General features: G+C 51.8%; 2 protein-coding genes across 4 annotated transcripts; both read right to left on the bottom strand.

Annotated features, from left to right (window-relative positions):
• Cd300a (CD300a molecule) lies at window positions 1-25443 on the bottom strand. Of its 2 annotated transcripts, XM_013036130.1 has the most exons (10): window positions 25379-25443; window positions 21880-21882; window positions 14563-14566; window positions 10984-11065; window positions 7893-8279; window positions 7169-7302; window positions 5680-5773; window positions 2162-2199; window positions 1659-1766; window positions 1-306 (listed from the first exon to the last, which is right to left on the bottom strand). In XM_013036130.1, exons 4-10 carry the CDS (start codon window positions 11042-11044, stop codon window positions 154-156), a joined length of 975 nt encoding a protein of 324 aa, XP_012891584.1. In that variant the 5' UTR covers window positions 11045-11065; window positions 14563-14566; window positions 21880-21882; window positions 25379-25443; the 3' UTR covers window positions 1-153. The 2 variants fall into 2 exon arrangements, with proteins under 2 accessions (XP_012891584.1, XP_012891575.1); XM_013036121.1 differs by lacking the exons at window positions 14563-14566; window positions 21880-21882; window positions 25379-25443 and adding an exon at window positions 15201-15236 and having other exon boundaries at window positions 10984-11439.
• On the bottom strand, window positions 18654-25500 carry Cd300c (CD300c molecule). Of its 2 annotated transcripts, none has more exons than XM_013036139.1 (4): window positions 25295-25500; window positions 22214-22600; window positions 20104-20230; window positions 18654-18945 (listed from the first exon to the last, which is right to left on the bottom strand). In XM_013036139.1, the coding sequence occupies exons 1-4, from the start codon at window positions 25497-25499 to the stop codon at window positions 18819-18821; spliced, it is 846 nt and encodes a 281-aa protein (XP_012891593.1). In that variant the 5' UTR covers window position 25500; the 3' UTR covers window positions 18654-18818. The 2 variants fall into 2 exon arrangements, with proteins under 2 accessions (XP_012891593.1, XP_012891598.1); XM_013036144.1 differs by having other exon boundaries at window positions 22259-22600.
• Between the last annotated feature and the right edge of the window lie 878 nt (window positions 25501-26378).

The raw sequence follows: 26378 nt of genomic DNA, 5'->3' as shown, positions 1-26378 counted from the left end.
AAAGAAAGAAAGAAAGGAAGGAAGGAAGGAAGGAAGGAAGGAAGGAAGGAAGGAAGGAAGGAAGGAAGGAGCTTCCTGCTGTCCCTGTGAAGCCTCAGTGACGCCCAGGAGAAGCAGCCTATGGGGAGCCCAGGAGCCCGGGAGGGGAGAGGGCTAAGAGGGTGGTGGGGGACGCCTAGGGGTTTTCCCCGGCTCCTGTATCATGCTGTACTCTGCTTCCTCCTGGGGTCTCTTGGTGTTTGAGTCCTGCTTCTCAGCGTTAAACACCACTGAGCTATAGTGAAGATCTTCTGTGGTGGGGCAAGCCTGTGGGGAGAGAGCTCAGGCTCAGGGAGGGGTGAACAAGGGAGGGGGTGGGTAGGCTTCATCACGGGAGGCCCCAGCCTCTGGGCCTCGCGCTCTTTCCAGGACTGGGCTCTGCTCTCCTGCCCACCCAGCTCCTCCTCTCCACCGGGGCTGGGGTGGGGGTGTTCCTGGGGCCCCCAGGGTGGACCGTCCAGGTCCATTCTACAAGGAAACTGAGGCCTGGAGAGGGTTAGAGCACTGGTGGGGCTCCCCCAAGTGCCTTGGGGCTCCCTTGATGGTATGTCCTGACAATGTTACAACGGGGTCCCCTTTCTGTGGACTCGGAAGTGGCTGTGGGGACCCTGGCCCTCTAGGAAGAGCGCAGCTGGCAGACGGGCCCCTGTGGGGTTGTAGCTCTGTGGTTAGATCCTGGTGCTGGGGACACAGGCTGGGCCTCATCTCCAAGGGGCCTGGTGGAGGAGAGATCTGCCTCCATCCTCTTCCCCGGGTGAGTCACCACGCCAGCTCAGGCTGGTCCCAGAGCCCTAGAGGACTGGAGGCCGTGTGACCCGAGGAAAGATGGACCATCCAGGAACTAGCCACAGCCAGGGACTCTGAGACCCTGGGGGTAAAAGTGGGGTGCTGGGCTCCCAGCCAACAGGCAAGGTGACAGGTCAGGCAGAGGGGACATGGTGCTCTGGATCCCGAGAGGAGCGGGTCAAGACGCCCCAGTTCCCTTATGTGGTGTAGACACAGCCATCTGGGGTAAATGGTACCAGAATAGACAGATTAGATAAGGAGATGAGTCACTTTTCTAGAACATTCCAGCAATGGTGTCAGTCACCCAGCCTCCACCAGCAACCTCCATGGCATCCCTCAGCACGTCTGAGAAGAGCTTTTCTTCTTGTAGGCTGGGGTTGGGACTTGGAGGATTGGAGGGCCCCGGCCCCCCACCCCAATACCCCCCATCTGAATGCGTCTCTCCCCAGCCTTGCTTGAATCTCCCGCATAGACCCCATCCCATCATCCCATTTTAAGTGACCATGTGGGCGACGTGTTGGCCACACAGGGTCCTGGGCAGAAATCTAAGAAGCAGAGTAGAGAGCAGCAACCTGGGGAGCAACATAGAAGGTCACGACCCTTCACCTTGGAGCTGTGGTATGTATATTCATAATACATGCTGTCTGACCTGGCCGTTCCCATAATCCCAACCTCCAGCCACAATGACCCCAAGCTCTTCTCCGAGCCTCCACCCTGGCCTCTCTGTGAGGCCGGCCTGGACCAGGCCCTGCCTCCCCTTTGCCCATTGCCACCTCCCGCGCGGCTTCCTTCCCACCGGTCGGGGCCCTCGTGCCAGGGCCGGGCTCACTCACCACGGTGCTGTATTCTACCTCCGCCGGCCTGGGTGGCGCTGGCCCTTCCCGCAGGGCCCATGTGTGCAGCTGTAGATTGGCGTACTGGGGCTCGCTCGGCTCAGCAGCCTACGGTGGGGTGGACAGGAGGTGTCCTGGGGTCCCTGCCCCAGCCCCCCTCTCCCCCTGCTTCTCTGCAGACAGCTCCAACGCCCCCCTCCCTGAGATCCGGGTGCCAGCTCACCCTTCCCACGGGGCCACCACCCTCAGTCCTCTCCAGGCAGCGGGTGCTCCCCAGTGAGGTCAGCTCCTGTGTCCCTCCCTCTTCACTCGCCCCACAGGGGGACAGAGCAGATGGCCAGAACCCCACACAGGCCCCAGGGACCAGTGCTTTCTCTGCCCTGACCACATGCCCCTCCCCACAGCTACCTTCACCTCCACAGGCTCATGGGAATGTCCGACCACGCCCCCACCCATCGCCAGGCTCCCCTCCCTGGGGAACCGCCTACCACAGCCCCCCTTACCTGCCTGAGGTTCTGTGACAGATCTGGAGGTTCACGAGCTAAGAGACAAGAGAAGAGGGAGGTGGACCCTGGAGCAAAGGAACACAAGCAGAAGCAGGAACCCTTATGCGCTCCCCTCCCCCCCCTCTCAGAAAGGCTCTTCTCTGAAGACCTCAGCCATAGTCTTTAGAACATTTACTAGCAGGAGAAAAGACTGTATATGAAGTGTAAAATTATAGGTTTAAAAGAGAAATTATGGCTGGGTGCCAGGGGCTCATGCCTGTAATCTTAACTACTCAGAAGGCTGAGTTCTGGTGGTTTATTGGAGATAAGCGTCTCACGGACTTTCCTGCCTGGCCTGGCTTTGAACCGCCAGAAAACCAGAAGTGCAGCTGGGGCTCAAAGTGACACAGCACTCGCCTTGAGCGAAAAAGCCAAGTGAAGAGTGTGAGGCCCTGAGTTCAAGCCTCAGTACCTGCACACACACACACACACACACACACACACACACACACACACACACACACACACACACACACACACAGAGGCTACTTAGGATCCAGAGCCTTTCTAGGTGAACGGCCCTCCAAGGGTCCCCTGGAACTCCCAGAGCCGAGGCTGGGAAACCCCATGTGCGGGCGGGGCCCATTTCCACGTGAGGACTGAACCTCCTGAGGAAAGGCTTCAGGGGACACAGCAGGGGCAGACCCATGGGAAGAGGAAGTGATTCTCTTTCCACACCAGTGCTGAGGTCAGCTGAGGCTGACCTTTCTGGCAAGCCACCCCAAAAGCCGCCAGGGGTGAGCGTGCGGCTGCGTCCCCTGATCCCTGTCTCCGCAGCTGTGGAGTACGTGATGTGCAAGCCCATCTTTGCTGCCCAGCCTCATTGTTAGCCACGGTGGACAAAGATTTCCCTGAGAGGCCAGGTGTGGTGGTGCATGCCTGTAACACCAGCACTTGAGGAGGAATTCAGAATTGGATACCAGCCTGGGCTACAAAGCAAGGCCTTGTCTCAATGAAATAAAATAGTAAAATAAAGTCATTTACCCTGGGAATCCGTTATAATGGATCCTTAAACAACTGCAAGAGATGGGTGCTGGTGACTCACGCCTGTAATCCTAGTTACTCAGGAGGCTGAGATCTGAGGATAGTGGCTCAAAGCCAGCCCAGGCAGGAAAGTATGTGAGACTCAAATATCCAATCAACCACCAAAAAACTGGAAGTGAAATTGTGGCTCAAACGGTAGAACACCAGTTTTGAGCGAATAAAGCAAAAGGACAGTTCCCAGACCTTGAATTCGAGTCCCAATACTGGCACAACAAAACAAGACAACAAAATACCCTGCACTTCTTAGGCTAGTCCACAAATAAACTAAAAGCAGGATAAAAATTCTGACATGGCTGCCTCCATTTCTTCCTGGATCTCTCTTCTCTTGTCACTGGACCCTGGGCACATCCAGAGTCATAGATAAGCCAGGCACAGATGGCTCACGCCTGTAATCCTAGCTACTCAGGGGGCTGAGATCTAAGGATTGTGGTTCAGAGCCAGACTGGACAGGAAAGTCCGTGAGACTCTTATCTCCAATGAACCACCAGAAAACCAGAAGTGGTGCTTTGGCTCAAGTAGTAGAGCACTAACCTTGAGCTGAAGGGCACAGGGACAGTGCCCAGGCCCAGAGTTCATGCCCCACGACACACACACACACACACACACACACACACACACACACAACTGATAGAGAACATCTTCATAACAAAAGGGCCAAAATTACCCCCCTCCCTGATGAACAGCAGAATACCCCCTAAAACGAAGGCAGCACCTCTGATGAAGAGGCTGAACCCAGATCAGGGGATCAGATCACTTCCAGTGATGGCAGCTGTAACACCTTCCTGGGACCCCTGGCAGAGACAGAGCTGAGATTATGGTCAGCCAGAGCACCCTCAGCCATTTTATCTAGCAGCGGCACCCTGACGTTCGAATGCTCAGTGTACCAACGTCATCTGTCTGCACCCAATTCAGCTTTGCCTTCCCACATCCAGTGCGTTGCCTGCGAAGCACATCTGCTTCGTTGTTCTTATTGTTGTCGTCGTTGTTTTTCAATCCTGGGGATGGAACTCAGAGCCTTACACTTGCAAGACATGTGCTCTGTCACTTGAGCCATGCTGCAGCCCCGAAATACAGCTGTTCTTTTTGCTTTACTTGCTGAGTAAATCTGCCTTGCCCTGTCTCTTTACCTGGAAATCTTCTATTGCATTGGGGTACAAGAATCTAAAGGGCTGAGCTGAGAATCCCCCTCCTCTGCTGGGGTCCCCAGAATCCTCAAATCTCCACCCAAAGGCTCAATCCAGGGAGAAAGACTGAGGCTCCCTGGAGATGGCTGGGAACTGCCTGCCAAGCAGAGGAGGCTAAATCTCCACCTGTCCTGTCTCTGTAATAATCTAGCATGTTCTTCTAGCATGTAGTTCTCTCTCTCTCTCTCTCTCTCTTTCTGTGTTGGTACTAATGCACACACACAATAACAGAAGTTTGAACTCGGTCTCCATCGGCACTGTCCCTTAGATTTTTTGGCTCAAGGCTGGTGCTCTACCACTTAAGTCTCAGCTCCTCTTCTAGCTTTTGGGTGGTTAATTGGAGGTCAGAGTCTCACAGACTTTCCTGCCCAGGCTGTCTTCAAGCCATGAATGTCAGATCTCAGCTTCTGAGTAGCTAGGATTACAGGCATGAACCACCAGTGTACAGCTGGTACGGAGCTATTAAACCACACCCTGATGAGCAGATATTGCCCTCAAACCTTCCGGAGTCACGGCCAGGACCTGAAGGAGTGCACACAGGTTTGCCAGGGAAGTGGTAATGACAGCCAAGCCACAGAGAGCCCACCGGGAGATGCCACAGGAGCTGGCCACACCCCGGGGAGGTCCTGGGGAAGGAAATCTGGAGTTCGGAAGGGATGAGCCAGGGAGAGGCAAGGGATGGCACTCCAGCTTTAGACCAAACACAGAAGGAAAAGCAACTGTAAGAAGGGGCTTAAAGTGGGGCACCGGTGACTCACGCCTGTAATCCTAGCTACTCGGGAGGCTGAGATCTGAGGATCTCAGGTCAAACCCAGCCAGGGAAGGAAAATCCATGAGACTCTTAAATTAACTTTAAAAAAAATCCAGAAGTGGGTCATGTGGTAGAGCACTAGCCTTGACCACAAAAGCTCAGGGACAACACCCAGTCCCTGAGTTTGAGCCCCAGGACTGGCACCAACATGGAAAAATAAAAAAGACCACATGGTAGAGGCCCGACTGCCCTACAGGGCAGCATTTTGGGAGCGTGGAGGTCATGTAAAGGCTTTAAACCAGAAGAAGCTGGCCGAGAGTCAGCATCTGCACATCCCCAGCAAACATGGCTCCTTTAGACCACCACCTTCCAGCCTGGAGAGGGGCCCCATCGGGTTATGTGGTCTGGGTGGTCTGAGGTTTGTATTCACTGACGAAGACCCTGCGGTTAGGTTGTGCCCCTGTGGGGTGGTGGGAGCAGGGAGAGAGCAAACTCACCTTTGACCCGTCTCTGAAGCATCCTGCAGACCAGCAGCGCAGTGGCCACAAACAGAAGCAGCAGGAGCATCAGCAAGGAGAGCAGTGTGAGGAGTCCCCAGGACACCAGCCTCCCTGACTTCCAGCTCTTTTGGTGCTGGAGCTAGCACCAGGGGCCTTGCGCATGCTGAGCAAGCGCTCGACCACTGAGCCACATCCCAGCCCTCTCATGAGCTTTCAAATAGATATATGCAGTCAGACGCTTACAACACACACACACACACACACACACACACACACACACACACCACAGAACTGCACAAACTCCAGGCTGACCTCTGCCTCTCCTGGGCACCTGCACAATAAACTCTGGAAGTGGAATATTGGAGGCCTGAATTTTTCCTTGTCTGACATTAACCCTGAGACTCTGGCTAGGACTCTGATTGGGTTGAGATGAAGGGCTTGAGCTATGTGACTGGCCTCTGTCCCAGGTCCTACAAGTATATTTGCTTGTGGGTCACCCTTGAGTAAACTGAGAAGACCAGGGATACGACCTGGGTTTTGACTAGCCCCGCCTCCAGGGAAAGGAAAGGGACTGAATGTCAGGATGAATGGCAGTCACATGTTAATGATTCAACCAATCACAGTCCAGGTAGTAAAACCCCAACCAAGGAGGACCGGTGGCTTCTAGTGGGTCAGTGCTTGGAGATTCCAGGATCCCTGACCCCATCACCCAGGTACAGGATCTAGCCCTCACCATGGGTCTCTTTCTTAAGTCGATCTGGATCATTTTAGCCTTCGTGATGAAACGGTGGGAGTACTGAGGCTAATGAATGACTCAACCCACGGCAACTGGGGTGGGGTAGCCTTAGGGCAGCTGGAACTTCCTAAGGGGTTTGGGGGTGGTCGTGGCTCTGGATTGTGGGGTCTGTGGCAGCACCAGGGTGAAATTGCGGTGGCCAGTGGTGTCAGAATGGGGAGTATCCGAACCCCAGAAATGGCTCATAACCATTTTCTCAACAGTCAACAGATGTTGTCAGAATATCTGTGGGGGGGCGGAAGGTGGCTCAGTGGTAGAGCGCTTGCCTTGCATGCCTGAGGCCCTGGCTTCGATTCCTCAGCACCACATAAGCAAAAAGAAAAAAGCCGGAAGTGGCACTGTGGCTCAAGTGGTAGAGCACTAGCCTTGAGCTGAAGAGCTGAGGGACAGAGCCCAGGCCCAGAGTTCAGGCCCCTCGACCGGACCCAAAACAAACAAACAAAACAAAACAATATCTGTGGGCACAATATAAGTGAGCACCCCCCCTACCCTGCCTGTCCCCAAATTAGGAAGTCCTTCTTAGAGAAAGAACCCAAGATTTCAGGGTTTGGGTAAAACTGAACCCAACCCTCCATCATGAAGTCATGCAGCTGGAAAATTGCTTTACCCCTCTGCGCCTCACTTTACTTATCTGAGAACCAGGTACTCTGGACATTCAGGGTTGTGTGAGATCAGGGACTTGGGGCCTTACCATGGGCCCTGGCCCTTGTGGTTATTCCCCTGGCTGCTTGATCCTTGGGTAGGACGGTTTTCGGCTGGGCTGGTGGGTGGCACAGTAGGAGCTCTGGTTGTGGTTGTTGAGGTCTTGGCTACTGGTGTTGTTACTGGAAGCAAAAATCACCAATCAGACTCGGGCATCTCCTCCATTCCCTCATCACTGGCAAGGCCTTTTGGGTTTGATTTCATACTCAGTACTCGCTCAGAATGGAGCAGGATGGAAACCTGGGCCAGAGCCACCCCAGGACCCTCCTGGCCCCAGTGATTATTTCCCAAAGGGCTTTAGGTACTGCCCCACCCCCAACAGGCGCACCTGTGTCCTGCTCCTGAAGGCAGGTCCTGCCCAGAGCCCCAGTCACCTCCCCATCCTCCCCAGCCCCAGCCGCACTCCACTGGACATGATTATCTAACTGCAAATCTGACTTGTCACTTGTCCAAGCCCGCTCTGCACAAAGCACCGTCACCACCATCGGGTCCCTGCCTGTCCCTGTCTCTCTCTGTTTCTCTCTCTGTCTCTTTGTCTCTGTCTCTATCTCTTTCTCTGTCTCTATTTCTTCTCTCTCTTTCCCCCTCTCTCCCTCTCTCTCTCCCCACCCTCTCTCCCTCCCTTCCCCCCTCTACTTCTCTTTCTCCTCCTCCCCTACCCCCCAGAATGGCTCCCAGGCTCTGATCTGATTCCTGCCCCAGCTTCTCCTACCTGAGTTTCTGTGGCAGCCCCCGGGCTGGTAGGAGGGGGGCTCATATGGGAGCACAGACACCGAAACCAGGAAGGAGTCATCCGGTCCTTCATGCCAGGGTATGTGAATCCCACACCAGTAAGAGCCTGAGTCCTCCAGAGAGAGGTTCTTGAAGGTCACAGTGAAGGTGAGGTTCTCAGGATGGTCACTGATGGACATTCTGCCTCTGCTCACTTCTCTCTCTGAGTCTTTGGTCTTCACAGTATTCTCACATCGTCCTAGCACACTTGAGCTTCTGCACCAGTATTTGTTATATGTCTTGTATTTCTCCTCATACCAGCACTGCAGGCTCAGGGATCCACCCTGGGTGCCTGTCACTCTGCTGGGGCCTCTCAGAAGACAGCAGCCTGGAAAACACAAGCCCCAGTTCTGGGCCTTCACAGATGGGCGGGGTCAGAGCCTCCAAGCCAGATCACCCCTTTGCACCACTCCAGCAACCCAAGAGGTTGACCCAGCAGTGTCTCCCCTCAGCCTCAGTCCCCCAGAGTCCTCACCCTGCTTTCACACATGCTACCCCTCCCCCAGCAGCCACCACAAGCCCATCTGGTCCCACTGAGGGAGAGGAGCCAGACCCAAGCAGGGAGGCCTTTTGTTTTGTTGTGCAGATCTGGCTGCATGAACTCTGGTCCTCAGCACTGCCCCTGAGCTTCTTTTCCTCAAGGTGAGTGCTCTACCACTTGAGACACAGCACCACTGCCAGCTTTTTTGAGTAGTTTATTGGAGAAAAGAGTCTCATGAACTTTCCTGCCAGGACTGGCTTCAAACCATGATCCTCAGATCTCAGCCTCCTGAATAGCTAAGATTACAGGTGTGAGCCACAGACACCTGAGCAGGGTGGCTTTTTTGACAAGGGCAATGCACACAATTGATTAGGGTGTGGGTCAAAACAGTTCTGAGTGCAGGGCTCAGTGACAATATCCCTCATTCACCCAGACTCAACTCAGCTGGCCCAGATCTGCTCACTTCTTTCTTTCTTTCTTTCTTTCTTTCTTTCTTTCTTTCTTTCTTTCTTTCTTTCTTTCTTTCTTTCTTTCTTTCTTTCCCTCCCTCCCTTCTTCCCTCCCTCCCTTCCTTCCTTCCTTCCTTCCTTTCTTCCCTCCTCCATCCCTCCCTCCCTCTCTCATTCTCTCTCCTTTCTCTCTCTCTTCTTTCTTTCTTTCTTGCTCTTTCTTTTTTCCTTCCTTCCTTTTAAAGAAATATTGTGTGTGTGTGTGCGTGTGGGTGTGTACGTGTGTGTGCGTGTGTGTGTGTGTGTGTGTGTGTGTGTGAGATTTCTGGGGCCTAAGTGTTCTCCATGACCTTTTTTTGTTCAAGGCAGATGGCTCTACCACTTGAGCCATAGCTTCACTTTTGGCTTTTCTGGTGGTTAATTGCAGATAAGAGTCTCATGGACTTTCCTGTCTGGGCTGGCTTTGAAGCATGATTCTCAGATCTTAAACTCCTGAATTGCTAGGATTATAGGCATGAGCCACTAGCCCCCAGCTTAAGCTCATTTCTGATTGCCAATATTATGTCTGCCATTTTCTCAACCAGTTCTCAGATACAAAGCTGGGAGAGTGCTGACATGAAGCTAATGCTGCCCCTGATCAGGGAGCTTGGAGCTGGCCTTGGGATGGCCACACGCCCGGCTGAGGCATGGCTGTGTGTCTGTCCTCCTGGGACCCTGGAGAGGCCCTGTCATCAGAAATGGTGGGGTCCACTCTTTACCTAGGTTGGAATTCTTTCATTTTATTAACCTGGAGTGGGGCAATACTGAGGTTTGAACTCAGGGCCTCTCATTTGCAAGGCAGATACTCTACCACTTAAACCACAATTACAGCCCTTTGGCTTAGCTTCTTTCTTTTTTTAGATTTTAAAAAATTGTTATCCTAAAGGTGATGTATAGAGGGGTTACCATTACATAAGTCAGGTAATAAGTACATTTCCTTTTGGACAATGTCACCCCTTCCTTCTCTCCCAGTTTTTCCCTCCTGTACCTGCTGCTTTGGTCATTTTTGACATAGTTTATTCTTACATTTGTGCCCAGTCATCCAGTGATCCTCTTATTTATACTTCTCCTGACAGGAAAACACAACCATATCCAGCTTTTCACTGTTTGAGATGAGGTCTCAATAACTTTTGACTGCCAGGCGCTCATGCGTATAATCCTGGCTACTCAGGAGGCTGAGATCTGAGGATTGAGGTTCAAAGCCAGTCTAGGCAGGGAAATCTGTGAGACTGTTATCTCCAATGAACCACCAAAAAGCCGGAAGTGGAGCTATAATTACAGTGGTAGAGCACCAGCCTTGAACAAAAGAGAGTCAAACAAGAGCAAGAATCTCTGAGTTCAAGCCCCAGTACTGGCACACATGAACATGGGATACAGTGGGGAGAAAGGCTGGCTTCCTAGCACTAAGAAATTCTGGGACTTAGTCCAACAAGACAGCAGGACTGTTTGAGGAGTCTGTGGTAAGGAGGACTCAGAGACCAATCTGAGGGAGGAGGCTTTGTCCTTGATGGGACTCCTCCACCCTCTGGCTTCATGAAAGTCTCTCCCCGACTGGCCCTGCTACCTGTTCCCTTCCCCAGCCCCATCTCCCCTCCACGCAGGACTCCTGTCCCTCAACTGCAGCCTGGAGTTGCCCTGGCTGGAGCTGCTTAGCTGAGACTGAAACCTTCTTTCCCTGTCCCCACCCTTCCTCTTACACCCCAAATCTGGTGACCCACAGGCACCTTCCCAAAACACATAGCACCTAGGTGTCTGTTCCTGGCCACTCTTCTCCCAGGCTGGGGGGACCTGGATACCTTCCCCTCCCCCCACACCTCTCCATGGTCCCCACTCTGCCCTTCCCCACACCGGGGTACATCCAAAGTCAGAGGCACCCTGGCCCTTCCCTCCCAGGAGTGAGGCCTGCAGCCAGTCCCTCCCATATGGTGGACACAGGGCACCAGGGTGTGTGGACAGAGGGGTCCAGGCTTGAATGCCTCACGTGATATCTCCCTACAGCCTCCCCCCCTCCTGCCCTCCTTCCATCTCCTACCCCCCCCACCCCCAGGATGAAGACCCCTCACCTGGGAGCCAGAGAAGCAGCAGATTCAAAGGCAGCCACACAGCCAGGGCCCAAGGGCTCATTTTTCCCCCTGAAGCCACCGGCTGCCACGCCAAGACAATGGTGGACCAGGGGCCCCTCTGGGCTGGGCCAGTCCCCAGGCCTCCAACTTCTGCTTTTTCTCCTGGCTGTTTCCTTTAGGGCTTCTTTCAGCTCTGTTCCTGAGGCTCGTGAGAAAATGGAGGAAGCTGAGTGGGCTCAGGCAGCTCCAGGCTGATAAGAGGGTGGGAGAGGACCCCAGGGTGGTGGGCAGGACCCAGCGGTGCCCCAGAGCTGAGAACACCCTTCTGGGGTTTCCTCTCTCCCCCCTTCCCAAATCTCACAGATCTGCTCCCCCATGTTCAAGACATCCTCTGGACAGGAGTGCAGGATTTCCTTCTGGTTGGCACCCAGCTTCCCTGTGGTCAGCATGGCAGCCCTGTAGGAGGAAGAAGTGGAGCCTGGGTGGAGCTCACCCTGCAGGGCCCACCATTCAGTGCTCACTATGAGGTCTCCAGCAGAGCTCCCCTCCCAGGAGCCCCAGCTCTAGGTCTGTTCCCTCCAAATTAGCACAGTGGCCTCAGGATCTATCAGTGTTCCTGGTCTTGGATATATGGCTTCTCTTTGGCTGGAAGGTCCTCAGGAAGGCTCTGACCTTCCCTCTGGTGTTGTACCCAGTGGACCTACGCAAGGACTCATCGGACCTCAGCCTTTTTAGAATAATTAATTAATTAATTTTTGTGCCAGGACTGCCTTCAGACCTCCTTACATCTCAGCCTTCTGAGTTGCTAGGATTACTGGTGTGAGCCACCAGCATCTTCCTCCTCCAATGCTTTGTTTAAAACTATAGCTTGTAGGACTGGGAAGGTGGCTCAATGGTAGAGTGCTTGCCTTGCATGCATGGGGCCCTGGGTTTGATTCCTCAGCACCATATAAGCAAAAAGAAAAAAGTCAGAAGTGGCACTGTGGCTCACGTGGTAGAGACCTTGCCTTGAGCTGAAGAGCTGAGAGACACCTCCCAGGCCCAGAGTTCAAGCCCCACGACTGACCAAAAAACAAAACGAAACAAAACAAACAAACAAACAAAAACTATAGCTTGTATCTGTGCCCCAGGAGATTGGCGGCTGAGGAACTGAAGTACTGCCTACCAATGACTCCCATGCCACCCAGCAAGTCCTTTTCTGCCCTTTGCCAGGTCTTTTTATATGGTTTGTAGGGGCATGGGCAGATGTGACAGTGGAAGCCCAGGAGTTTTGACCTGGCATCTAAAACGCTAGTTTCATGTTCACGGGGCTGTCTTTGTAAGATGGGGTTGCTGTTATGGCCTGCATGTGGGTACGGGTGGAGTCTATGTGGACAAGACAGCAGAGTCCCTACAACATCCATGTGTCCAGCTCGGTGCTGGTGGCTTATACCTGTATCTACTCCAGAGTCTGAGAGCTGAGGATTAAGGTTTGAAGCCAGGCCAATTAGGAAAGTCTATGAGACTCTTATCACTCCTAAAGTACCAGAAAAAAAAGTCAGAAGTGGAGCTGTGATTCAAGTAGTAGAAGAGTGCTAGCTTTGAGCAAAAGAAGCTCAGAGACTGTGCCCATGCTCTGAGTCCAAGCCCAGTATGGGGGTGCACATACAAACACACACATGCCCATGCACATGCACACACACACACACACACACACACACACACACACACAATTAGGTCTATAGGTATGAGGAGAATGCTTAGCAAATCACCTATGGGATATAATCCTCCTCTTAGGACCAGGGAGAGGCACTGAATGATTGAAAGAGAAGCTTTCCCGTGTCAGTCCCTGCCACGCCCCTCCTTCAACCCACCTGCCAACAGACCCAAAAGACACAGATGACCATGTGGCAAGGGGTGCCAGGATATTGAGGAAGTGATGCCTTCCTGTCCCTCCCTGATGCTCATCACTAACGGGAATTTGTAGGAAGGATGACCAAGCCAAGGACCCAAGGGCTGAGCCCCTTTCCCAGGGGCTTCCTGCACCAGCCACAAAACCCCAGACCTAGGAAGAGGCTCTTTCCAATATGGATGCAGGACTAGAGGCCCGTGGGAAGGATGCTGATACCAGTGGCTATTGAGTCCTGAAAAGTGGAGGGTCTCCACAAAAGATGTGGGGTGTAGATGAACTGGGGGCTCCTGCATGGGTTTCAAGGTCCAAGGTGGTAAAGTCAGGGTCACCTCCTGTCTGCACAGGTACCTACCCCTCTCTTTCTTCTCTGAGCCCCCAAACCTCTCAGGGACAGCCTTAGCCCATGGGCCACTCCAATGTACCTCAAAATCTGAGCCCCACCTGCTGAGAAGCAGGTCTGTGCCCCATGGTAGAAAGAAAAACTTGACAGCTGAGTTAGCCCATGAGGGCAGGGAGAGTGCCTGAGCATGCCCCCTGCAGACCAGTGCTTCAATTGGGGCTAAACCTATACAACTTGTGATTAAGACCCCAAGAAGCAAACAGAGCCAGATGGGTAAAACAAGTTGTCAGGAGAGGGGCGATAGCGCCTGTCTGAGGACTGGAAGTTTCTGGTTTCTCTTCTCCAGGAGATGGGTGAGACTAGCTACAGTGGTCTGACCTAGCCCATGTTGCCTGCCTGCTTCTCTGCTGGACCCATGCTTCCTCCTTGCCCACTCCTGGGGAATCAAACCCAGCCTTGAGGTCCCTTGAGGGGCTCAGACACTTGGATGTTCAATGTGACCCTCAGTCTCTAGGGCACCATCCACACTGGCTTGTCATGGTGCTCATAACAGACCTCTTCCAGGTAAAAATGTAAGACTCTAGGAAATCAGGAACCACTGGAAACCCCACAGCCTTAGGCTCCCCCACAGAATGGGAGAAAGGAGCCCAGAGCCTAGTGTAGCTCTCAGGTCACAGAAATGCAGCTGGGATCTAAGAACTAGAAAGGCCTCCCAGTCCTCTTACAAACCCTACCCAGCAGGGAGAACCAAGGTGTAGTAGTAACATCATGTAAGCCTGTCAAATGTAACTAGCTGAACACTTAAGATGGGTACAATATCCCTATATCACTTTATACCTTGGTGAAAAATAGGTTCAGGGAGAGGGAGTAAGCTGATGGGTGGCACAATCAGAAGAAGGAACAATAGCAGCATGGATCACTGATCTCTCTCTCTCTCTCTCTCACACACACACACACACACACACACACACAATTATAGACAAATTCCTTTGATAAACATAGATGCAAATTCTTGCAAAGTGAATTCAACAACACATTGAAAAGATCATATACCATAATCAAGTTGGTTTGGTTTTATTCCAGGAAGGCAAGGATGGTTCAACATAAACAGCAGGTTAATAAACTAAAGAACCAGTCACATGATCATCATCTCATAGATGAAGAAAAAGCCTTTGACAAAATCTAATACTTGACCTAGGTACTGCTGACTCATACCTGTAATCCTAGCTACTGAGGAGGCTGAACTCTGAAGATCAAGATTCAAAGCCAACCAGGACATACAAATACAGGAGACTCTTATCTCCAGTTAACTAACAAAAAGCCAGAAGTGGCTCAACTGGTAGGAAACCAGCCTTGAATGAAACAGCAAGAGCAGGAGGCTCAGAGTTCAAACCTCAGTACCAACACACACACACACACACACATACACACACACGTACACCCCTCTAGGGAAGGGGAGGGGGAGATCTGATCTCCAAGGCAGTCTAAGTGGTCAGTACCTCATGAAGGTGGTTGCTGAAAGTTGGGCTCTGGGGTCTCTGTTTCCTGACTGATAGTGGACAAAAACCAGAGGGTTGTTTTTTTTTTTATCAGATGGTCAGCAGATCAAAAAGATTGCAACCAACTGGGAACTGTCCACTCACTGGATCTCTATGTGGGCAGGCTGCTGCTCCACTTCTTGCCGCTGCTGAGCTGCCCCAGAAGAGGGCCGGGGTGGGGCTACAGGTGTAAAGATGTAGAAAACACCTGCTCACTTCACCTGGAGGGTTGAGAAGACAAAGGCAGGGAGGGAAGCAAATTTCAAGCTTTCCTACCACCTTAAGGTTTGGTTCTTCAGCAAGCTCTGGGTTGGGGACTAGCACCCCAAGACTCCCAGCTAGTGAGAACCCTTTCTGAGCACTTGTTTTAGCCACAGGGGAGGGGGCCCAAGGATGTGACTCTAAACCCTTCCCAGGATTCCTGCTCTTAGGAGAGGAGGAGGCTCACCTTTCCTCATGGTGCATCCAGGGGTCAGGGTGTGTGAGCACGAGTTGGGGTGGTGCTAAATAGATGAAACAGAAATGGCCCTGTGGTGAAGGGGGCTCTAGGGTGGAGCGGAAAGAGCACAGGCCGAATGCCACTTCCTAGTCAGGCTAACCACATCTCTTTAGGAGAATACTGCCAAGGCTCACGCCATACATATTAGAACTTTTTGGTGTGTTGGGTGTTGGGGGGCTTCCTGTGATGCCACACCTAAGAGGCTGAGACAGGAAGATTTTTAAGTCTGAGGTCAGCCTGTGATACAGAGAGGAAAAAAATAACAAGTGAACAAACAAAAATAAACCTTTGGAAAGTTTTTGAGAGCCACACATGCCTGAGCCATGAGGAGTTTCCCTACCCAAGTGCACCCCCTGCTTTTCACTGGTGGCTGGGTGGAGCCCCAGCTTCTTTATTTACAAATCAGAATAATGATCATAGCACCATTCTACAGTATCCACATTCCAGGAAGGTTGAGGGTGTCAGGTCCACAGCCTTTATATGTCTCTGCCATGTCTTAAAATCTACCATGTCCAGTGCTGCAAGGTGAACAGGCTCCTAGAAGGGGGATAACACTATATGAGAAAGAAAGAAAGGAAGGAAAGATGAAGGAAGGAAGGAAGCAAGCAAGCAAGGAAGGAAGGAAAAAGAAACAGAGAGAAAGAAAATAAAAAAAGAAGAAAGGAAGGAAACAAGAAACATAGAGAAAGAAAGAATAAAGAGAGAGAAACAAAGAAGAAAGAAACAAAGAAAGGAAGGACAATCTCTGGAGTGAAAGGGGGAAATCAGAGTGCACTCCTCTCAGAGGACAAAGGACCCTAGATCTTTTCCCAAGTAGCTTTTTTATTATGCAGTATGATATAGTAGGAAAGGTTGTGAGCTTTGTAAATAACTAGCAAGGAGTACCTGCGTCTCTTCTCTCACACAAGGCAGGTATCATTGTCATCGAAGAACAACCCTGAGCTGAACAAGCTCTTAAGCTGACATCCTTGAGGACACTAGCTATCTTCTTCTCTGGGGGTTGGGAGAAGGGGTCAAGGACAGAGGCCAGGGCCACGGTTATCCTGTGCATGCCTCCGCACTGTGCCTAAGTAACCCTTGCCAATTTAGGCATCCATGGCATGGTACCTTTGCATATAGCCAAGGATGCCTTCTGCTTCCATGTTGGGTAGCTGTACCTGAAATCTCTGATGCCAACGGTGTCTTTGATATAGGGGCTAAGGGTGATTTAAGCATGTATTTGCTTGATATGGAAGGTAGCTTCCCAGATCAGAAGATGCAAAGCTTAGATTAAAAAGGAACCACCAGTGTGATTCCCAGACCTGGTTAAAAAAAAGACTCTGGAGTGAGAATCCTAGCTGAGCCAGGCAGATACTGTGTGATATTGCCTTTCATGGGAGCAAATAACGGGTTACTATCATTGCTAAAATAATTGTATTGAAGGACAGAGTGTCTGTGATAATGAAGATGAGTTGAGTGAACAAACATTTATGTATTTCATGAATGAAGGAGGCCATGGGGCATCAATTGCATTTCATTGCATTGATTGCACATGGAAAGCTCCTACTGCAAAAGGGGGCAAGGCCAGGTGAGGAGAATTACTCACCCGGCAGATGGGGCCAAGAAGTGATGGTCTGGATCCGATGGTGGTGTGCTGTGATGGAGAGAAATGCACGTGTGTGAGTGATGCTCTTCTACTTTCAGTGGATTGCGGAGATCGACTCTCTGTAATGCGAAGTCATGACCAATATGGTGACTCATGCAGCAAATCCAGAAGCGTGGCCTCCTGCCACAGTGGAGAGGAGCATGGCCTTGCTCTGCTCCTAGCTTCAGGAGAGCTGATGGAGCTTCACTCAGCAGCCTGTGCTATTGCTAGTACCAACGCATAGCTGCAAGGCACAAGTGTAGCTTGAATTGAAGCATTGGAGGAGCCACTTAACTACTGCCAACTTTGCTAACTTTTAGGATCACACTTATCTGTGCTCCCGTGGAAACTATTTGAGTATTTGTTTTCTATGGATTTTCTTGTTTTGTTTCATTTGCTTTTCCATCTTTTGTTGTTGTTGGTGGTGGTGGTGGGACTGGGATTTGAACTCAGGACCTTTCACTTGCTAGGGCAGGCACTCTACCACTTTGGCCTCATCTTCAGTCCATGCCTTGTTTGCTAAGCACATTTATTTGATTTTCCAACATGCTGCTAAAGCATCTGCCTCAGCTGCTGAGCAAATATTGGTAGATTGTATAATGGCAAAATAAGCCAGAAGTATTCGTGTGGGGATCTGTTTCAAAAATGAAGTCTCTTAATCTGAGAGTGAGTGGCTCATGCCTGCAATCCTGGCTACTCAGGAGGCTGAGATGTGAGAGCTGTAGTTTGAAGCTAGCATGGGTAGGAAAATCCATGAGACTCTTATCTCCAATTAACCAGCAAAGAGCTGGAAATAGAGCTATAGCTCAAGTGGTAGAGTGCTCACCTTAGGAAAAACGAACAAACAAACAAAAATACCTCAATGACAGTGCCTAGGACCTGTGTTCAAAAGAGAGAAGGAAGGAAGGAAGGGGAAGGCAGGAAGGAAGGAAATGGCTGTAAGGACTGGAGGTAGTTCAGTGGTGGATATTGGCTTAGAACAATCTGTGAAACCTTGAGTTTGATCCCTAGAGCTGCGGGGGGGGGGGATGCACAATTTGTTTACATAAACCACAAATATAAACAAAATAAAAAATATACCCTGGGTAAACACGTATATAGCCTGTATTTAGAAAAACCTTTGAGGCAAATAGCATGAAGATCATGGAGCTCAGGGCTGGTTCTGTCTGCAGAAGGCAGGAAGCAGGCACAGGAAATCAGAAAGGGGTTTGTTAGTATTGGCCACATTCTATTATTTAACCTGATAAAAACACATGGGTGTGGAGGAGACTTATTGTTTTTTTTTTTTTTTTGGTCCAGTCGTGGGCCTGAACTCTGGGCCTGGGCGCTGTCCCTCAGCTCTTCAGCTCAAGGCTAGTGCTCTACCACTTGAGTCACAGCGCCACTTCCGGCTTTTTTTCTTTTTGCTTATGTGGTGCTGAGGAATCAAACTCACGGCCTCAGGCATGCAAGGCAAGCACTCTACCACTGAGCCACCTTCCCAGCCCCGAGACTTATTGTTTTAAAAGAGATGTTATTAGCCGGGCGCTGGTGGCTCACGCCTGTAATCCTAGCTACTCAGGAGGCTGAGATCTGAGGATCTTGGTTCAAAGCCAGCCCGGGCAGGAGAGACCGTGAGACTCCTATCTCCAATAAACCACCAGAAAACTGGAAGTGGCGCTATAGCTCAAGTGGTAGAGCGCTCGCCTTGAGCTGAAGAGCTGAGGGACAGCACCCAGGCCCAGAGTTCAAGCCCACGACCGACAAAAAAAAAAAAAAAAGAGATGTTATTTATTAGGCATATTCTTTTATATATTTGATATAACACAAGAAGACATTTCCCAGATATTTCTGGAAGGTGTAGAGTATTGTGAAGGAAGCACAGATCTGCTGGTTAGAAGGTGGTCTCTATCCTCAAGGGGCCACGTAGCTGCCACAGATGTCACTGGTGCTCATAATCCGGTTTACTCCACCTGCTGCTTTGGGATCTTCAGAGGCCTGTTCACCCAGAGGACCGCACTGAGCATGCCCAGCAGCAGGGGCAGCTTCAGAAAAACCAACAGCAGGAAGTGGACGCTGCTCAGCAGGGACCTGTGGGAGAAGCCTTGGTAGTGAGCTCCTGCCCCAGGGAGAAGAGGGCTGTGCTCTGCCCTCCACCCCAGCCCACACGCAGGGCCTGTGTCCAGTGATCCACACGGGGACCCAGGCTGCACAGCACGGCCTGCAGGAAACGCCTCTGTCCCTGATTGACAGCCAAAGCAGGCCCCTGAACTTGGGACTGTGGATGTAGGTAGGAAGTGGCCATAAGAATGATGTGAAGGGACCCCAGGCCTCCAGGAGGGACCTGTGGCCAGGAAACAATGAGCCCTCCACGTTTGGGAACTGCTCTGAGGGCTCAGGAGTTAGTGATATGGTTGTGAAAGTCTCTCTCCACACAGCATTTCCCATGGGGAAGGGGTCTCATCTGGTCTTTTTGTTTCCTGGGCTTTTCTAGTGAGTAGTAGGGTTTTGAAGTAAGCACCTGCTGCATTCTCGGGCAGGCAATCTATCACTTGAGCCACCCCTCTGATCTTTTTGTTGGTTTTTATATGTATTAATATATACAGTAACTCAGACAGTATATGCATGTAACCAAAGTGCACACCTCCCTACATGCGTTTAACGAGCTGTGATTATATTCATCCCCTCTGTGTCTCTTGATCATGTTCACAACCAGGTGGTGGGTGCTGCACAGCATCTCAGCTGCTCAGGGGTTGATGGAGGATCTGCACTGGGTGTGAGTCAGGCAGCAGGCTCACATCCTGGTGTCTGCAGAGGGCATTCGCATAGAAAACTGTCCCCAGACTCCTAGGGCCTGGGCTCCTCAGCCCTGTGGGCCTCCACTCAGGTGACCTCTAACCAACCCAGCCTCCTCTGTGCACAACACCCTCCCAGCATCCTTCCCTCATCCTGTCCCCACACCCAAGGGACAAACACTTCCTGCTGCATGCTGGGTTGCTGTGGTTGCCTGGTGACGTCTGCGCTGATTTGTCCCTCTGTGGATCCAACTGGGAGAGCACAGGCTCCAACTCAGCAGGACGGGGCTAGGGGACTACTGAGCAAGCACTCTCCTAAGAACAGCAACTGCCACTCAGGGAGCTTCTCACACTTAGGGGTGGGATTAGCAAATGCAGGAGGGGCTGAGCAGGGGGAGACACAAGCCCCCTTCCCCCACCACCCAAAGGCACAGGTCCAGTGGCAGGCTCTTACCCAGGCTGTGGGCTGGGGCTTGGCATGGCCTTCCTTGTGGTGCCTGACCCCTTTGGTGGAGGCTCCAGGGTGGGAGGCCTCAGGGTGGGAGGCTCCAGGGTGCTCCTGTTGTTCTTGGAACTGGAGGCTGTGGTCAGGTGAAGCACAGGCAGTTTCAGGGACCCCATGCTTGTCTCAGTCCTCACTGGGCTTTGCCGCTCTGATTCACACATCCAGGTTCCCTGGGGCATACCAGACAGGGGTCCCAGGGCCAGTGAACTCCCTGGACACACCCAGGGCTGACCAGCTGCCCCCTCTAGCCACATGTAAAGGCGCACTGGCCACGTTCAGACGGGAGCACTGTCTTTCTTGGCAGGACAGTTTAAGCATCTTGAAAAGACAGTGTTGACAAGTCTCACACCTCTGCTCCGAGCTACTCAGGAGGCTGAGATCTGAGGATTGAGGTGTAAAGCCACCCTAGGCAGATACATCCAAGAAACTCTTTTTGTTGTTGTTGTTGTTGTGCGTTGTCGGGCTTGAACTCTGGACTTGGGCACTATCCCTGAGCTCTTCAGCTCGAGGCTAGCACCCTACCATTTGAGCCACAGAGCTACTTCCTGCTTTTTCTGTTTATGTGGTGCTGAGAAATTGAACCCAGGGCTTCATGCATGCGAGGCAAGCGCTCTACCACTGAGCCACCTTCCCAGCCCTCCAAGAGACTCTTACCCAACGTTTACCCCCCAAATTTCAGAAATGGAGCTGGGGCACAAGTGGTAAACAGCCAGCCATGAGTAGGAAAAGCCAAGTGAGAGTACAAGTTACTGCGTTCTAGCCCCAGGACTGGTATAAGGAGAAGGGAAGTGGGAGGTGGGGCAGGAGGTACGGGTAGGACAAGGAAGAAAAGGAGAGGAGAGGAGAGGACTGGACAGGAGGAGAGAGGAGAGGAAAGAATTGAGAGGAGAGGAGAGGAAAGCAGAGGAGGGGAAACTATTGGTTTCATCTAGCCAGAGGCATGCCTTTCCCTTCCTCCTCCTCCACTCTGCTTGGTGTCTACTGTGCAAACCCTGACCCAGAATAACTGGGGTTGCTGGTGCCTGACGCCAGGCAAATGGCTTCAAAAGAGAGCCTGGCTGGTCAGTGGGGCCACACAGATCGACAGCACCCTGTCCACACCTCCCTGTCCCCCGCTGTTAGCCAGGCTGGGGGCCCTAGCACCCACTGCATACCTCCCTCCAGAGGAAGTGGCCAGGAAGAAAATTCTAGAAAGACACCTGTTGGAGCTGGTGGCCAGTAGGACAACAGCTTTGCCCTTCAGAGACCCAGAGACATTGGTGGGGTTGTAGTTTCTTACTCTTCAGTATGAACTATAGTGTGGGAGGGAAACCTTCATGCTGGAGAGACTGAAACCCAGAAGCAGGATTCTGAGGAACAGCATTATAGCCCCAAGGCCAGCCTGGACCCTTCTCTTGGAGTTAACCTCCAACAGAATGGAGGCGCCATGCAGGAAGAGTTGGCTGCAGTCATGGAGTCCTGCAGTCTGCAACAGCCAGGAGCCCGTGTCTAATCTTTGCCACTTGTCCCCCTGTCTGAGTGGAGGTACTGGACAGTAAAAGTGCCAGGGAGAGAGGGGACAGGTCATCCTGGAGAGGCAGGGCAAGCTTCCTGCAGGGAACAGGAAACCCAATGATTGTCTGAGCAGCTTCCTCCTGTGTCCTGCAGAGCTCACTCAGGAGTCCCATAACCACTGTGGGGAGGCTGGGGTCTCAGGAGCCACAGGGCAGTGGAGTCTACTCAGACGGCCTTTGATAGAGGGGAACAGAAGTCCTGGAGTCCTGTTCCCACCAGAAGACAGGGTTGTTCCGCTACCCCCTCTGCCCCCTCCCCACACTCCAGAAAGGACAAGGCCCTCCTCAGGCCAGAAAGGCAGTTAAGGATCAAGTAGTCAAGACCACTGCCTCTTCCCTGCCCAGGAGGTGTTCAGGCCTGAGTCTGTCAGTTGGCTGTACAGAGGGTCTTGAGTAAAACAGGTGCTCCACTATGCCTGTGGACACACATACATATACACACAGACACACACATACAGAGAATGACTCCCAGGCTCTGATCTGATTACTCCCCCAGCTTTTCCCACCTGAGCCTCTGTGGCAGCCCCAGTGCTGGTAGGAGAGGGACTCACCTGGGAGCACAGACACAGCAACCCGGAAGTAGTCATCCGGTCCTTCATGCCAGGGTGTACCAATCCCACACCAGTAAGAGCCTGTGTCCTCCAGAGAGAGGTTCTTCAAGGTCACAGTGAAGGTGAGGTCCTCAGGATGGTCACTGATGGACATTCTGCCTCTGCTCACTTCTCTCTCTGAGTCTTTGGTGTCCACAGTATTCCGACATCGTCCTAGCACACGTAAGCTTCTGCACCAGTATTTGTTATATGTCTTGTATTTCTCCTCATACCAGAACTGCAGGCTCAGGGATCCGCCCTGGGTGCCTGTCACTCTGCTGGGGCCTCTCAGAAGACAACAGCCTGGAAAACACAAGCCCCAGTTCTGGGCCTTCACAGATGGGCAGGGTCAGGGCCTCCAAGCCAGATCACCCCTTTGCACCACTCCAGCAACCCAAAAGGTTGACCCAGCAGTGTCTCCCCTCAGCCTCAGTCCCCCAGAGTCCTCACCCTGCTTTCACACATGCTGCCCCTCCCCCAGCAGCCACCACAAGCCCATCTGGTCCCACTGGGGGAGAGGAGCCAGACCCAAGCAGGGAGGCCTTTTGTTTAGTTGTGCGGATCTGGCTGCATGAACTCTGGGCCTCAGCACTGTCCTTGAGCTTCTATTCCTCAAGGTGAGTGCTCTACCACTTGAGACAGCACCACTGCCAGCTTTTTTGAGTAGTTTATTGGAGAAAAGAGTCTCATGAACTTTCCTGCCAGGACTGGCTTCAAACCATGATCCTCAGAATTCAGCCTCCTGAGTAGCTAAGATTACAGGTGTGAGCCACAGACACCTGAGCAGGGTGGCTTTTTTGACAAGGGCAATGCACACAATTGATTAGGGTGTGGGTCAAAACAGTTCTGAGTGCAGGGCTCAGTGACAATATCCCTCATTCACCCAGACTCAACTCAGCTGGCCCAGATCTGCTCACTTAATTTTCAAGTAAGCTTTCTTCCTTCCTTTCTTTCTTTCTTCCTTTTTTCCTTTCTTTTTCCTCCCTCCCTCCGTCCCTCCCTTCCTTCCTTCCTTTTTTCTTTCTTTCTTTCTTTTTCCTCCCTCCCTCCCTCCCTCCTTCCCTCCCTTCCTTCCTTTTCTCTCTCTCTTTCTTCCTTTCTCCTTTTCTTTCTTTATTTTTTTGGTGTGTGTGCTATTACTGGTGCTTGAACTCAGGGGCTACGTGTTCTCCCTGAGTTTTTTTTGTTCAAGGCAGATGGTTCTATCACTTAAGCCATAGCTTCACTTCCAGTTTTCTGGTGGTTAATTGCAGAGAAGAGTCTCATGGACTTTCCTGTCTGGGCCAGCTTTGAACCATGATTCTCAGATCTTAGCCTCCTGAATTGCTAGGATTATAGGCATGAGCCACTGGCCCCCAGCTTAAGCTCATTTTTGGTTGCCAATATTCTATCTGCCATTTTCCCTAACACTTATCAGACACAAAGCTGGCAGCTAATGCTGCCCCCCAATCAGGGAGCTGGGAGCTGGCCTTGGGATGGCCACACACCCAGCTGAGGCATGGCTGTGTGTCTGTCCTCCTGGGACCCTTGAGAGGCCCTGTCATCAGAAATGGTGGGGTCCACTCTTTACCTAGGTTGGAATTCTTTGGAGTGGGGCAATCCTGAGGCTTGAACTCAGGGCCACTCATTTGCAAGGCAAGTACCCGAGTACTCTACCACTTAAGCCTCAATGACAGCCCTTTGTCTTAGCTTCTTTCTTTTGTTTTTAGATTTTTTTATTGCTATTCTAAAGGTGGTATACAGACGGGTTACAGGTACATAAGTCAGGTAGTAAGTACATTTCTTTTTGGACAATGTCACCCCTTCCTTCAACCTCTGCCAGTTTTTCCCACCTGTACTTGCTGCTTTGGTTATTTTTTATATAGGTTATTCTTACATTTGTGCCCCTGTCATCCAGCGAGCCTCCTATTTATACTTCTCCTGGGATGACAGGAAAACACAACCATACCCAGTTTTTCACTGTTTAAGATGAGGTCTCAATAACTTTTTTTTTTTTTTTTGCTTATGTGGTGTTGAGGAATTGAACCCAGGGCCTCATGCATGCAAGGCAAGCACTCTACCACTGAGCCACCTTCCCAGCCCCTCAATAACTTTTGATTGCCAGGCACTAGTGGCTCATGCCTATAATCCTGGCTACTCAGGAGGCTGAGGTCTGAGGATTGAGGTTTGAAGCCAGTCAGGAAGGGAAATCTGTGAGCTCTTATCTTCAATTAACCACCAAAAAGCCAGAAGTGGAGCTATAATTACAGTGGTAGAGCACCAACCTTGAGCAAGAGAGAGTCAAACAAGAGCAAGAATCTCTGAGTTCAAAATGGGCAGAGTTAGGGGGAAAGGCTGGCTTCCTAGCTCTAAATCAAAGAAATTCTAGGATTTAGTCCAACAAGACAGCAGGACGGTTTGAGGAGTCTGTGGTAAGGAGGACTCAGAGACCACTCTGAGGGAGGAGGCTTTGTCCTTAGCCGGACTCCTCTACCTTTTCTCTTCATGAAAGTCTCCCCCTTTGCTCTGCCACCTGTTTCCTTCCCCAGCCCCATCTCCCTGCTGGTGGGACAGCTGATCTATGGCCCTCCACAGAACCCCTGTCTCATGTCTGCCACCCTGGCTGGAGCTGCTTAGCTGAGACTGAAACCTTCTTTCCCTGTCCCCACCCTTCCTCTTACACTCCAAATCTGGTGACCCACAGGCACCTTCCCCAAACACATAGCACCTAGGTGTCTGTTCCTGGCCACTCTTCTCCCAGGCTGGGGGGACCTGGATACATTCCCCTCCCCCCCACCTCTTCATGGCCCCCACTCTGCCCTGCCCCACACCGGGGTACATCCAAAGTCAGAGGCACCCTGGCCCTTCCCTCCCAGGAGTGAGGCCTTCAGCCAGGGTGTGTGGACAGAGGAGCCCAGGCTTGAATGCCTCACGTGATATCTCCCTACAGCCTCCCCCCCCTCCTGCCCTCCTTCCATCTCCTGCCCCCACCCCACCCCCAGGAAGAAGATCCCTCACCTGGGAGCCAGAGAAGCAGCAGATTCAAAGGCAGCCACACAGCCAGGGCCCAAGGGCTCATTTTTCCCCCTTCAGGGCTGCCACGCCAAGACAATGGTGGACCTGGGGCCCCTCTGGGTTGGGCCAGTCCCCAGGCCTCCAACTTCTGCTTTTTCTCCTGGCTATTTCCTTTAGGGCTTCTTTCAGCTCTGTTCCTGAGGCTCATGAGAAAATGGAGGAGAGGACCCCAGGGTTGTGGGCAGGACCCAGCGGTGCCCAGAGCTGAGAACACCCTTCTGGGGTTTCTTCTCTCCTTCCCTCCCAAATCTCACAGGTCTGTTCCCCCATGTTCAAGACATCCTCAGAACTGAAGGGCAGGATTTCCTTCTGGTTGGCACCCAGCTTCCCTGTAATTGGCATGGCAGCTCTGTGGAAGGGACTAGCAGAGCCGTGGTCCCTGGGCAGGGCCCACCCTGCAGTGCCACCCTGAGGCCTTCAGCAGAGCTCTCCTCCCTGGAGCTCCATCTCTAGGTCTGTTTCCCCTGAGTTAGCACAGTGGCCTCAGGACCCATCAGTGGTGCCTGGTCTTGGATGGATGATCTTAGTTCATCTGGATGGTCCTCAGGAAGACTGTGACCTTCATTCTGGTGTCCCCAGTGGACCTGGGCAAGAACCCATTAATCATTTTTAATTAATTAATGTGCCCAGATTGTTTTCAAACCTCCTTACATCTCAGCCTTCTGAATAGCTAGGATTAGAGCCATGAGCCACTGGGCCCCAAGACATGGCTGCTGAGGGACTGAAGTACTTCTTACCTGTGGCTCCCTCTCGCCCCAGCAAGTCCTTTTTTGCCCTTTACCAGGTCTCTTAAGGGAGTGGCTGGATGTGCCAGTGGAAGCCCAGGATTAAAAAGATTATATGCCTTGATCAAGTTGATTTTATTCCAGTAATGCAAGGATGGTTCAACAAACTGAAATTGATAAACCTAACAGCAGGTTAATATAATAAAGGACTGAGACTGGGAATATGTCTTAGTAGTAGAGTACTTGCCTTGCATGCATGATACCCTGGCTCCATTCCTCCATACCACATGAACAGAAAAAGC

Source organism: Dipodomys ordii, unplaced genomic scaffold (genome assembly GCF_000151885.1).
Source record: "Dipodomys ordii isolate 6190 unplaced genomic scaffold, Dord_2.0 Scaffold7, whole genome shotgun sequence".
Lineage (NCBI taxonomy): Eukaryota > Metazoa > Chordata > Mammalia > Rodentia > Heteromyidae > Dipodomys > Dipodomys ordii.
This window is presented reverse-complemented; position numbering and strand designations above follow the sequence as displayed.

What these genes read in the sequence shown, in the direction of transcription:
- Cd300c (XM_013036139.1), bottom strand. Translation starts at nt 25,499, where the DNA reads ATGAGCCTCAGGAACAGAGCTGAAAGAAGCCCTAAAGGAAATAGCCAG. An exon ending in GCTGCTTCTCTGGCTCCCAG is followed by an intron (nt 22,601 to 25,294) that starts GTGAGGGATCTT and finishes TGTGTTTTCCAG; the next exon opens with GCTGTTGTCTTCTGAGAGGC. An exon ending in AGCCCCAGCCCACAGCCTGG is followed by an intron (nt 18,946 to 20,103) that starts GTAAGAGCCTGC and finishes CTTCTCCCACAG; the next exon opens with GTCCCTGCTGAGCAGCGTCC.
- Cd300a (XM_013036130.1), bottom strand. Translation starts at nt 11,044, where the DNA reads ATGAGCCCTTGGGCCCTGGCTGTGTGGCTGCCTTTGAATCTGCTGCTT. An exon ending in GCTGCTTCTCTGGCTCCCAG is followed by an intron (nt 8,280 to 10,983) that starts GTGAGGGGTCTT and finishes TGTGTTTTCCAG; the next exon opens with GCTGCTGTCTTCTGAGAGGC. An exon ending in AGGTAGAATACAGCACCGTG is followed by an intron (nt 307 to 1,658) that starts GTGAGTGAGCCC and finishes CTCTCCCCACAG; the next exon opens with GCTTGCCCCACCACAGAAGA.